Below are 12,626 nucleotides of genomic sequence, written 5' to 3' on the forward strand. Positions count from 1 at the left end.
GTCTGTGACCAAAGACACTCTCTGCTATGGTCTGAATGTCTGTGTCTCTCCAAAATTCATATGTTAAAATCCTAATCCCTAAGGTGATGGCATTAGGAGGGTAGATCTTCATCTGTGAAGATCTTTGGAGGGTGATTATGTCATGAAGGCCCTTATAAAGAAGCCTCACAGAGCTCCTTAGCCCCTTCCAATAAGTGAAGACCCAATGAAAAATAACCATCTATGAACCAGGAAGCTCTCACCAGACACAATATCTGCCAGCACCATGATTTTGAACTTACTAGCCTCCTGAACTATAATAAATGTTGTTTATAAGCCACCCAGTTTATATTTTGTGATAGCAGCCTGAGACTAAGACACTCACATTTTAAGAAACTAAATAAATAATAATCCTAAAAATGAAAAATTTAAATGTAGCAGATGGCTTATCAAATAGGAAATACAGCAGACGGAGGGTATTGTTATATGACTTTCTTCCCTGTAAATATTCTGCCATATGCTTTGGTTTTTTGTTTTATTTTATTTTTTTTGCGGTACGCGGGCCTCTCACTGTTGTGGCCTCTCCTGTTGCGGAGCACAGGCTCCGGACGCGTGGGCTCAGCGGCTATGGCTCACGGGCCCAGCCGCTCCGCGGCATGTGGGATCTTCCCGGACCGGGGCACAAACCCGTGTCCCCTGCATCGGCAGGCAGACTCTCAAGCACTGCGCCACCAGGGAAGTCCAATTGCCATATACTTTGGACAAAGCCATTTCAAGTGCAGGTGTGGGTTATTAGCTCATAATAAATTACATGGCATAAGGCTAACCCTAATATTTTTACACATGTGAAAATGGATTAAAATGGACAACAGGGACAACCTTTAAGAGAGGAGAAAAGGGAAGGGTAGCACAAAATTGCACCATGTAACTTTTGAGAGGTGGCGAGGGGAAGATGGCTGTTATTGCTAGATAGCCCCTGCCATGTGCCCAATAGTAAATGGAGGATGGCAAGATGTGCAGATGAGATGCTTCAGTCTCTTATACTACAAACCAGCTGGCTTTGCCTCTTTTTCTCTCCCACACCAATGAGAACTTACCAGGCTTGACTCCACATCCACCTGGTTATTGCAGCAGCATGGGTCCACAAAAGCCAAAAGTCTGAATCGATCATACTTATTTGGCTTATGTGAAGAAGGCTTGGTCTTGGGTAATTATTTTTAAAAAAATAGAATGCTTTGCATACAACCATGGAAGTTCAGATACTGCTGTGTGAATCGCATACACTAATAATGTAGAGTGGTGAGGACCCACCTAACACCTGTTCCAACAGGTTGGGACTGAAATAGAGGAACCCTTCCCCTTCTTGTCAGGATCATGTGATCTGAAAAGATGCCCTGGAAAGCAAAGGTAGGATAGTGGTAGCAGGAAGAATCAGATAAAAGATGACTTCTTAAAGCAGAAGACATTGAATAGAGCAGCTTTGTGGCTTTTGCCTTGATATGGCTAAGGAATAACAATGAAATAAACATATACAGTTATGTGAAATTAGGTATTATACTTTCAAATATCTTTTATTCACTGTCAGCCTGAGGTTGGCTACATGGCTCTGTCCTTCTGGTCCCAGCTCATCTCCAAGGGACAGAGGCAATCTCAACTAACTCCCACAAATACTGATTGATATCTGCCCTCACCAAGGTCTAAATCAAGATAGTGAGGTCAGGAGAGAACCTGAGGTTCCTTACTCCTGCCAAATGGATAGTGATTTTGTTCATCATCTCTGAGGATCAACATTTTCTTCAAGAAAGATCATACTACCTAAAAAATTGTGGCCTTATGCAATGGTCCCTAAGAGGATAATCTTCTCAGCATAACCTAATAAGCACAACATTTAAACAATAGGAACATTCATTCAATACAGGGAAGGGAATAATTTTTTTTTCTTTTTCCAGAAGATAATACTCATTAGTGGGAATTGTACTGTCCTTAAGAGTTAGAATTTGGCTAAAATACTCTGACCAGGTAGCTGTACAGGTAGTCCATCAAGAAACCTAAAGGGATATTTTAAATATTGTGATATCCCTTATATTAAATAACCTTTATAGTACTTTGCACACTGTACTATAATGTATCTTACTTGTATGTGTCCCCCACTTAGGCAGTAATGTCCTTGAATTAGGAACTGAGTCTCTGCCATTCTCTTTTGTATTGGAACCTAGTACAGAGATGCCTGGCACATAGGTGACCATCAAAACACTGTAGAATGAATGCTGTTATGGGTAGCAAATAGATCAAAGCTCAGACCTAATTTCAGATTCTGAAAGTTGTCCATAGAAAGACTGGAGAAGAAATCGACACGCAGGTACTCAGAAAGCAATATAAACAGAAAAAAGGGCTCTGATCTTACGTGCTTTGAGTCAGGGCTGCAGTGTCCAGTTGGGCAGGTTGTTCACTGTGCAAGATTATCCAGCCAAGGGCACAAATTGGAACAGAAATCCAGCCTATGCTCTACTTACCAAGCCATGACCGCCAACAGTGTTTTGTATCTGCCCATGGGAAGCAATGCCTTTTTTCAAATGCATAAAAGCTAGAGATTGTCCTTTTTTTGTTGTTTTGTTTTTTATTTTTGGCTGCGTTGGGTCTTCTTTGCTGCACGTGGGCTTACTCTAGTTGCGGCAAGCGGGGACTACTCTTCGTTGCTGTGCGCAGGCTTCTCACTGCTATGGTGTCTCATTGTTGTGGAGCACCGGCTCTAGGTGCATGGACTTCAGTAGTTGCAGCACACAGGCTCAGTAGTTGTGGCTCAGGGGTCCTAGAGTGTGAGGGCTTCAGTAGTTGTGGCATGTGGGCTTAGTTGCTCTGTGGCATGTGGGATCTTCCCAGACCAGGGATTGAAGCCGTGTCCCCTGCATTGGCAGGCAGATTCTTAACCACTGCACCACCAGGGAAGTCCCAGACTGTCCTGTTTTAAATAATGGCAATCTCTGACAGGTTAGATCCCAGCAGCAAGAAAAAAATGCTCTATCAATCTGATTCCACCACAAATGGAGGAAAAAGAAACTGAATACTGTCTGATCTTGAATTGAGAATACTGACGTTGGATATTGTTTTTCTCTGGATTCTTAATATAGGGTGATTGGCTTATAAAACTTTTTTTGTAATATAAAAGAACCGCATAGGGGAGCCTCAGCATTCAACCTGATCCCAGGAAATAAGCTACAGAATCAGAGATGCATGGAGAACAGGTTTGGGTTCTGCAGGGGGCCCGGGTGCTATCCTTAGTTAGGCAACTAGATACCGCATGCCGCAACTAAAAAGGTCCCATGTGCTGCAACTAAGACCCGGCGCAGCCAAATAAATAAATAAATATTAATTTTTTACAGAAAGGTTACAGAATTCCATTGCTATGAGACTTTAAGAGAGCATCTAGTCCAATAATCATTTAATTTTACAGATGAGGAAACCGAACAGATGGAGACTAAGTGACCAGCCTGCGGTTAGTTATCAAAACTAAGTCTAGAACCTGGTTTTCAATCCAGTAATCTATCACAACTGGCTGTGCTTGACACCATTATAATCAACATTGACGGTGCATCCACTGTGTGGGAGAGATTGAGACATATAGACTTGGTCTCCAACAGGGGCCTTACAGTGAGGTTGAGAAAACAGGAAATAAGTATTGCAAGACAAGCAGTAATATGAGATGGCATATGAAGGGAGATTTAGACTTGGGTTTGAGTGGGAGTGGCGGCGCCACATAAGCAATCAGTGGGCAAGGGGTGGAGTGCCCTGGCGTAGGCCGACAATTCTGGAGGAACCAGAACCAGGTGATTGATAAGGTCCAGCTGGGGCTGCAGGCAGGCCTAAGGTCAAAAGCAGTGTCAGGAGAATCCAATTTCCCAGGCCCCTCTCGACGGGTAGCTTAAGCCTTTGGGCTCGAGACCCGCATTGCAAGGATGAGTCGGCTAAACCTTCTCCACACCTGGGCTCTTACCCTCAGAAGGGCGGGGTCTGAGGCAGCAGCACTGCAGGGAGAAGAGAGAGGAGGCGAAAGGAATTGAGGAATCATGAGCTGACCCCTCTCCCGTGGCAGGCAGGGCAAGAGGTGCAGCTCCCGCACTGCTTGAGCTGAGAAGGGACTTCCGGGACTGCACACGCGGCCTGCGGGGCGGGGCTCCGGGCCAAGCGCCACCTACGTCGAGCTGCGTGACAATGGGGCGGGCGGCGGAACACGGCTGCTGCGGCCGGGGGCCTTGGAGGGGGTGGGGGCGGAGCTGCTGCCGCTGCCGCCGCAGCCCCGGTCAGGATTTGAAAGATTAAAAACTCCTGGTTGAGAGGGCGGCGGCGTTGAATGTGTGGCGGAAGCGCTGGGGGCCACGGCTCGGCGCCGGGCCGGGCAGCCGGCGGCATCTCCACAGCATGAATTACCCGGGCCACGGGCCTCCCGGGAACCCCGAGCATAACGGCCGGGGCGGCGGCAGCGCCGCCGCTTGGGAGCTGGGCTCGGATGCGGAGCCGGCGTTCGGCGGCAGCGTCTGCTGCTTCGACCACCTGCCAGCCGAGGACCCGGGCGACGACGAGGTGCCCCTGGCCCTGCTGCGCGGAGAGCCCGGACTGCATTTGGCGTCGGGAGCGGAGGACCACAACCACCACCTGGCGCTGGACCCCTGCCTCAGTGACGAGAACTATGACTTCAGCTCGGCCGAGTCAGGCTCCTCGCTGCGCTACTACAGCGAGGGCGAGAGTGGTGGCGGCGGCAGCTCCTCGTCGTTGCAGCAGCCGCCGCTGGTCCCGACGAACTCGGGGGGCGGCGGGACGACCGGAGGGGGGCCCGGGGAGAGGAAACGCACCCGGCTCGGCGGCGCGGCCGCCCGGCACCGCTACGAGGTGGTGACGGAGCTGGGCCCGGAGGAGGTGCGCTGGTTCTACAAGGAGGACAAGAAGACCTGGAAGCCCTTCATCGGCTACGACTCGCTCCGCATCGAGCTCGCCTTCCGAACCCTGCTGCAGGCCACCGGGGCCGGGGCCCGGGCCCGGGCGCAGGACCCGGACGGCGACCATGTGGGCGGTCCAGCCTCCCCCGCGGGGCCGGCCTCCAGCTCGGTGGAGGACTACGCCGAGGACCGCGTCTGCGGCTTCTGCCCGCGCATTGCCGGGCACGGGCGCGAGATGGAGGAGCTGATGAACGTGGAGCGGGTGTGTGTGCGGGGCGGCCTCTACGAGGTGGATGTGACCCAAGGAGAATGCTACCCGGTGTATTGGAACCGTGAGTAGCCGGCTGGGGGAGGGAGCGGGACGGGCTGCCTCTGCGGAGGCCGATACGCACCCGGGTGGGTTTGGAACTTGACCGCGGGGAGAGCGCGTGAGGCCTGGCGTTTGGTCCGAGTAGGGTGGAGACCGTGCAGGCAGCGCCGGCAGGTGAAGGGTAGAGCGAGCAGATGGCAAAACCCCAGCCGCTTGGGGGATACTGCCGGGGTAGCGCCCCCTGGGTCAGCCGGGCGCTGCTGCCATCCCCTGGAGGTGATCCAGGAACGGGTGGCCAGCGCCAAAGCTTTAATTTCGTGATCCTACCTGAGCTTCGTCCACCCCGGGATCTGATTCGGTCTCATTTACCCTGAACTGCCTATGATTTAAATACCAGTCTGCCCTCTGGATTGGGAACGTTTGAGAGAATCTGAATCAGCCGTTCAGTTATGGACCTGGGAAAAGAAAATTAATCCCTGGCGGGAAGGGAAAGGAGATAGGTTGTTCCTAGTAGGTGCGTTCGGGAGAGGTGGAAAGCACTGGTCGAAGCATTTGTGGCAAGTGGAGTCCGCTCACTCTATGTGGAATACTTGTTTTTCTCTCTCAGGTCCTTGTTTACATCTTTTCATTTTTGCCTCTTAACCTGGAAAAGGTACAAGGTTTATGCGTTGGTTTTCTCCTCTGTAAAATAGGGATTACTGTATCTACTTCGTAGGGTTGTTGTGGAGATTAATGAGGCAATATACATAAGGGCCTTGGAGCTGTGCTTGGTACACACGTGTGATGTAGGTGTTAACAGTAAGTCCTTATTCATTACACAACAACACAGTTAGGTTTGTAATTAGGTTAAGGAGGAAGGCCGTCAGAAATATCCACCATTGCATGTAGCAAATGTTTTATATATATACATGTATATAATCTATAATAGGAGCTATTGGCCCCCAATAATTTGTAATATATAGCTATAATTTTTATGGTTCCAGTGCCCTAGCTCAAATGTCTTCCTTACATCTTACAACATTCTGCCTTGTATTAATTATATGTATTGATGACTTAGCTTCCTTTTTGTATGTTTAGCATCTTATGGGCAAAGTCCATCACCTTTGTCTTCATATTCTCATAGGGCCTAGTGAAGAAAATATTTTTTTAAATAGGTATTGAATTGCATAAGCGATTCTGTAATGTTAAAACATTCACGTTAAGCATGAGTCACTAAGATAGCAATTACAACAAGTATCAAATCACCAAACAAAATAAGCATAGCAGGAAATTCAGTTTCTTACTACACTTTTAAGATGACATTGAAGGCATTTGTTACCACTTTCACAAGGTGAGATTCATATGGGACTTGTCACATCACTCAGTCCTTTTGATTATAAGCTCACTAAGGACAGGATATGCTTGTATTCACTCACTCATTCATCTTTTTCCTTTTTACCAGTATTTGTACATCACGCAGTACTCTTGTGAAGGCAATAGGAAAGGTGGATAAAAAAGGGCAATCCCTACCCTTGAGGAGCTTCCCACTAAGTCTTTTCTTCAGATGACCTAGACATCATGATAGATTTTTTTTTTCCTTTGAAGATAGAAGCACAAGGACTTAATTGGAGTCATAAAGTTGGATAAAATGCAGGGCATCCTTGGAGAGGCCTGGAAACCAAGAGATGAATCTTACCTTTAGATCAGCTGAAGTATATTCACCTAGAATACTGTGTGCTCTTTTGGTTTATGATAAGATTGTTAATGCTTACACAGTGCTTGACTGTCTACAAAGTGATTTTTCACATTCATTATTTCATAGTGATAGCAGCAAATGAATGCTAATGTTCTTTATATGAAGAAGCGGGCTCAATGAAATTAATGAACTTGTCCAAGGTCACTCACCTAGAAAGTGGTAAAGCAGTTCATAGTCTAGTGGGGGAATACAGCCCAGTGTCCAAAGAGCATCTGACCCACCTAGGGATGAGGATGTCAGAAAAGCTTCTCAGATTATGTGAGACTGAGTCTTCAGGGATGAATTTAATCAGACAGAAGAACCAGGGAGATGGAGAGAAAGGCATACCAGCCAGATGGAGTAACATATGCAAGGATACAGAAGCATTAAACCTCATGGCACTTTGAGGAAATTAGGGCTATACCTGCAGGGGTCAAACCACACAGCTTAGGTTTGGGATCTGACCACCACAGAGACAGACGTGTTTGATTAGGGACATGAGGTGATTGTGAAGGAAGCATCTGCCTGTGAATGGTGCATTTGGGAGAGTAGCTAGAAAAGGAAGAGGGTAGGCATGCAGTGCTAAGGAGTTTGGACTTTACCCTGTATCAGGGAACCAAACACTTGAAGGTTCTCTATTACTTAGATGATTAGTGACAACACACAGGTTGAATTGGACAGTTGGAGAATATAATTAGAATGCTAGTTTTATAAATCAAGGAACAGTTAGGGCCTACAAAAATTAACTGGAAAGGAAAAGTGGACTTAGTCTTCTCAAATCTTCTTTCCTAAATCAGATCACCAATAGACCAATTATAGCTTATAAATTAATTTTTGTTTACTGGCATAACAGCAACACCTATTTTGACTCCATTTTAGCATTTTCTAGATAGTTTTCTGCAAGGTACAATCCTGTGGGTGTCCCAAGCCTCCGTATGAGTTGAAAGGAAAATAGTGCTTTTTGTCCATAATTTACTACTTCTCACAAAATCTCCCATGTAACTTTATTCTAATTGGCTCTTCAGATCTTTGTGTATTATGTAAGTTTTCACACGGTCTCAGGAGGGTTCAGTTCAGTCCCAGTATGGTCTCTTCAGCCTTTCTTCAAATGGAAGGACTCTTGTGAACTTTGCAACTTTTCACGTTCCTCCCTTTTACTTTTCTTTTTAAACCTTTCTGGAAATTTTCCAAATAGAGGTAAGTGAAAGGTTAAAAAAGAGTCCAATATGTTCCTACACATAATGGTGGTAGGATTCTAGTGACTTTTGTGACCTAAGTATACTTTATCTGGGTATTGAAGCCAGTACGTTAGCTATCCATGCCTAGTCTAAAAGAAAGGTGTTAATTTAATTTATATTTACTTTTCCTTTTGAATTCTTACTAACATAAAATTTGAACCAATTTGGGGTACATGAATTGGAAGGGAAACAGAATTTTCCATAGCTAGGAAGCCAATATTATTACATGTGAAAACTTTAATTATAGGAAATTTATTTTTGTTTATTGACTGTTCAGATATTTTTCTCAATGCATGTGGACATTTTAGATAAAAACTGATCATTGCTGATAATGGCTAAGTGAACTCCCTTGCTCCCTGTGTTTTAGCTAAGCTGCTTGTAGCCACCTTACAGGCTTGTTTTGAGAGTTATTATTATAACATGCTTAGAACAATAGTAGTCACAAAGTACTAGGTGTTAACTATATCTGTGTGTATCAGAAAACTTTATACCTTACTTGTAGAAACTCACATGAAGGTTTATAAGACTGGGTATTCAAACTGTTGAGTACCCAGGGTTTGTTGTCACTGGCCTTTACCCCATCACAGGGGAAATGTTTGTCAAGAATAATAACAAGAAATGGCCGAAGCATTTAGTAGTAGGCTATGGGAAGGCATTTGGAACATTATAGAGATATTTGATGAGTTAAGAATAGTTTTAGGACTTACCTGGTGGCGCAGTGGTTAAGAATTCGCCTGCCAATGCAGGGGACACCGGTTCAAGCCCTGGTCCGGGAAGATCCCACATGCCATGGAGCAACTAAGCCTGTGTACCACAACTACTGAGGCTGCGCTCTAGAGCCCGCGAGCCACAACTGCTGAGCCCATGTGCCGCAACTACTGATGCTCACGTGCCTAGAGCCCATGTTCCCAGCAAGAGAAGCCATGACAATGAGAAGCCCACGCACCGCAACGAAGAGTATCCCCCCCGCCCCCGCCCCGCTTGCCGCAACCGGAGAAAAGCCCGCGTGCAGCAACGAAGACCCAACGCAGCCAAAAATAAAAAAAAACAAAACAAAAAACAAAAAAAGAATAATTTTAAAGCAATTCTGATAGCAGTGATGTGTGCACTGTGCACTAGGGAATATGTAATATCCATTCATTGACTAAATTATTTTTTTAAACTTTATTTTATTTTTATTTTGGCTGTGATGGGTCTTCATTTGCTGCCTGCAAGCTTTCCCTAGTTGCGGTGAGCGGGGGCTGCTCTTTGTCGTGGTGCGCAGGCTTCTCACTGGAGTGGCTTCTCTTGTTGCAGAGCACAGGCTCTAGTAGCACGGGCTTCAGTAGCCGTGGCATGTGGCATCAGTAGTTGTGGCACACGGGCTTAGTTGCTTTGCAGCATGTGGGATCTTCCCAGACCGGGGATCGAAGCCGTGTCCCCTGCATTGGCAGGCAGATTCTTAACCACTGCGCCATCAGGGAAGTCCTAAATTAGTTATTTAATTGACCAAATATTTATATGAATGTGTAGTTTCCAGAAGCAGTCATTAGTTATAAGCCACAGCTTCCCTCACCCCTGCCCTTCCCCCATTTTGTGTACTATCAGGCCTATGTACATTATTATAATTCTAAGCCATTTTCAGTTTCAAACACTTCAGAAATTAGTCTTCATGATATGTTGAAGAGAAAATATTATCCCAATAAAATATTGGAAAGTGTTATCTCAATAAAAAGGTAGAAAAATTAGGGCTTTTTCTGCAAGTACCCAAATTATATGATTTTTATTAACTTGGCATAGCTGTAACCATCTCTTAAGTCTTTTTCATTCAAGGGTTAATAACCTTAATAAGTAATAATCCTTTATGAAGCACAAGGCATCAGGGGAAAGTAATAGAGTCCAAGCTGGTAGAAGGTACTCTTTCTTGATCAGTTTCTGCCTTCAGTAAAGCAGAGCTATAGGGACTAGAGACGCCTGACTCTGAAAAACTTGGGAGACTTTTATCTTTTACTCTTTTTAACTGCATTATCTCCCACTAGCTCAGCCTGGAAAGCAGCCTTGGGCTGCACTGGAATTCTGACTGTTCAGGTTTTAGAACCCTGGCAGAAATCTTCTGAGAGCTCCATTCCAGGTCAAGCCTGCTTTAGACTTTGTTTCAGAGACCTACTGAAATAGCACAAAGGTATGAATGACTAGTGGGTGACTTGTATGGAGGGCAGGACTTGGCACAACCAGACCAAAGCATTCAGGACTTTTTTTTCCTTTTGCATTGTACCATTAGTTTAAAAACTCATCTAATATCAGTTATCGATCCACCTTGTTTTTGTATGGCTCAAATGTGATAATGCATGTTGTGCAAGTTACTTTATATAAATGTTCAGAGTGATTAGTATGCTTTTCTTTCCTCCATCTGTCATCACCCTCTTGTTTCCTCCTTTACTATTTTGCCATAAAAAAAGACCTTTTCTACTCTTCCCTCTTCCAAATTTTATTTCCTGGGTCTTTTATCTCCACATTACACCCTGTAATTTCTGCTTTGCCAAGATCTTTGATGTCTGAAACCCTATGGCTGATTCTTTTCTGTAGAGAGCAGGGAAAAGCTGGATATGCTGTGCTGGTCATGGAATCCTCCGAGAATTATGGTCACTGGGTGAGGAGAGTAGGGGGATAAAAAGGAGAGAGGGAAGTATGGAATGTGTTCACAGGAAGCCTAAGATGAAGATTCCTGGCAGAATAGATGGGGAGGTAGGCAGTTCTTGAATCCCTGATTGTTGGGCAATCTGATCCAAGACCTTTATCTGTTCATGAGTCTGATGAAATTTAAACTGTGCACTTTATCAAGAAGAACTTCAACACTGATGAAGGGTATAGATACAGTCTCTTTTTTGCCACAGTACATTCCTAAAAGCTCATTAAAAATGGGGCTTCCCTGGTGGCGCAGTGGTTGAGAGTCCGCCTGCCGATGCAGGGGACATGGGTTCGTGCCCCGGTCTGGGAAGATACCACATGCCACGGAGCGGCTGGGCCCGTGAGCCATGGCCGCTGAGCCTGTGCGCCACAACAGTAGAGGCCCGCATACCACAAAAAAAAATAAAATAAAACAAGGAAAAACGTTTTTATAGCCACTGTATTTAACCTACAATTCTACTGTTTTGAGTTTGCCTTGGTAAAGGAAAATTGTGCCTATAAAAGATGTTGAACCACTGACACAAGAGTGGATTAATGGGATGAAAAGCTTAATACAGATACTTTTTTGATATCCCTGGATTAGGGGACACGTGGAATTCGAAGTGGTGAAAAGTAGAAATTGCCTATGCTAGAGAACTAAGGGAAAATGGTAGAAATATTGATATGATCATATAAAAGTAATTCTGTTATGTACTGCTTTCTAATTTTGCCAGATTACCATATGATAAGAATAAACTATACAGTCATTAACATTTGTTCTAATATCTTGTTACATTTAACTGTATCTACATAATCTTTATAATCATTACACTTGTGTGTTCAAATAAACTCTCTTCACTGACTGTTGGGGGTCAAGGCCAGTCTTTGGAAATTACAATGTTATTAGTATTTCTGTACCCAAGAACCTCAGATATCTGGAATCTTTGAGAAATATAAATTCCATCTGAATGGAATGAATTCCAAATAGTTGAGAGTTAAGCTTTTATTTGCTGTCGTATAATTTTAACTATATGAACGGAAAACTCTCTAATATTACTATTCTCCCTTTGGCTACTTCTCAGTGAACCATCATTCTGAACATCGATGCAGATAGTTCTTGGGACACATGATATAGGACAAAGAACTGGATGAACTACGCTAAAACATAAGACTCTAATAAATCACATGCCGTGGAAGGAGCTGCAAAAATAACTTTAGGTGAAGCACAAGGAACAGAGTTGGAATTACTTCTGAGCCTTGATATACATAGTTAGATGCAATCCCACCTTGTATTTTACTACTTACTACAGATAATCAACTTTCAGTTAATATTTTATTGACTGAATACATTATTTTCTTCTCATTCTATAGAATCACTTATAGGTAGACCCAGGGTATCCCGTTTCTACCTGATTCACCCACGTAGATCTTCAAGAAAACTTGCATTTTAACAGCTGATATATATGTTAATGTTAAGTACCCCCCACGTTTGTTTATGGTTTGGAAAATGAAATCTTTGCTGTGAATCCAAAGATATTGCAAGGAGAGTCTACTTCAAAGAGATTGTCGAGGACCACTCAGCCTGAGGAAAGCATAGTACACTGCTCAAGCACTTTCAATGGTACTCCCTCTTCCATGCTGGCTCTCCACTACTGAAATGAGCCGTATATATGTCTGGCACTAAATGAGACAGGTGTATGTGTCTGTAATGTTTATGAATAGATTCTTGCCTTTGCTCGACATTTTCATTGTATAGCCACTGTGCTTACTCTTGTTTAAGACTAGCACCACTACCCATGGTTCTGCTC

General features: G+C 44.6%; 1 protein-coding gene across 7 annotated transcripts in view; it reads left to right on the forward strand.

Annotated features, from left to right (window-relative positions):
* The first annotated feature begins 4,232 nt into the window (after positions 1 to 4,232).
* The window catches only part of DDHD1 (DDHD domain containing 1), a 90,824-nt gene continuing 82,430 nt past the window's right edge, over positions 4,233 to 12,626 (forward strand). For all 7 annotated transcript variants that reach the window (XM_067028462.1, XM_059056359.2, XM_059056360.2 and 4 more), the window contains exon 1: positions 4,233 to 5,242. In XM_067028462.1, coding sequence (XP_066884563.1) covers positions 4,396 to 5,242 — 847 coding nt within the window. In that variant the 5' untranslated portion in view covers positions 4,233 to 4,395. The remainder of the gene's footprint in view (positions 5,243 to 12,626) is intronic.

This window comes from Kogia breviceps, chromosome 3, assembly GCF_026419965.1.
Source record: "Kogia breviceps isolate mKogBre1 chromosome 3, mKogBre1 haplotype 1, whole genome shotgun sequence".
NCBI classification, from domain to species: domain Eukaryota; kingdom Metazoa; phylum Chordata; class Mammalia; order Artiodactyla; family Physeteridae; genus Kogia; species Kogia breviceps.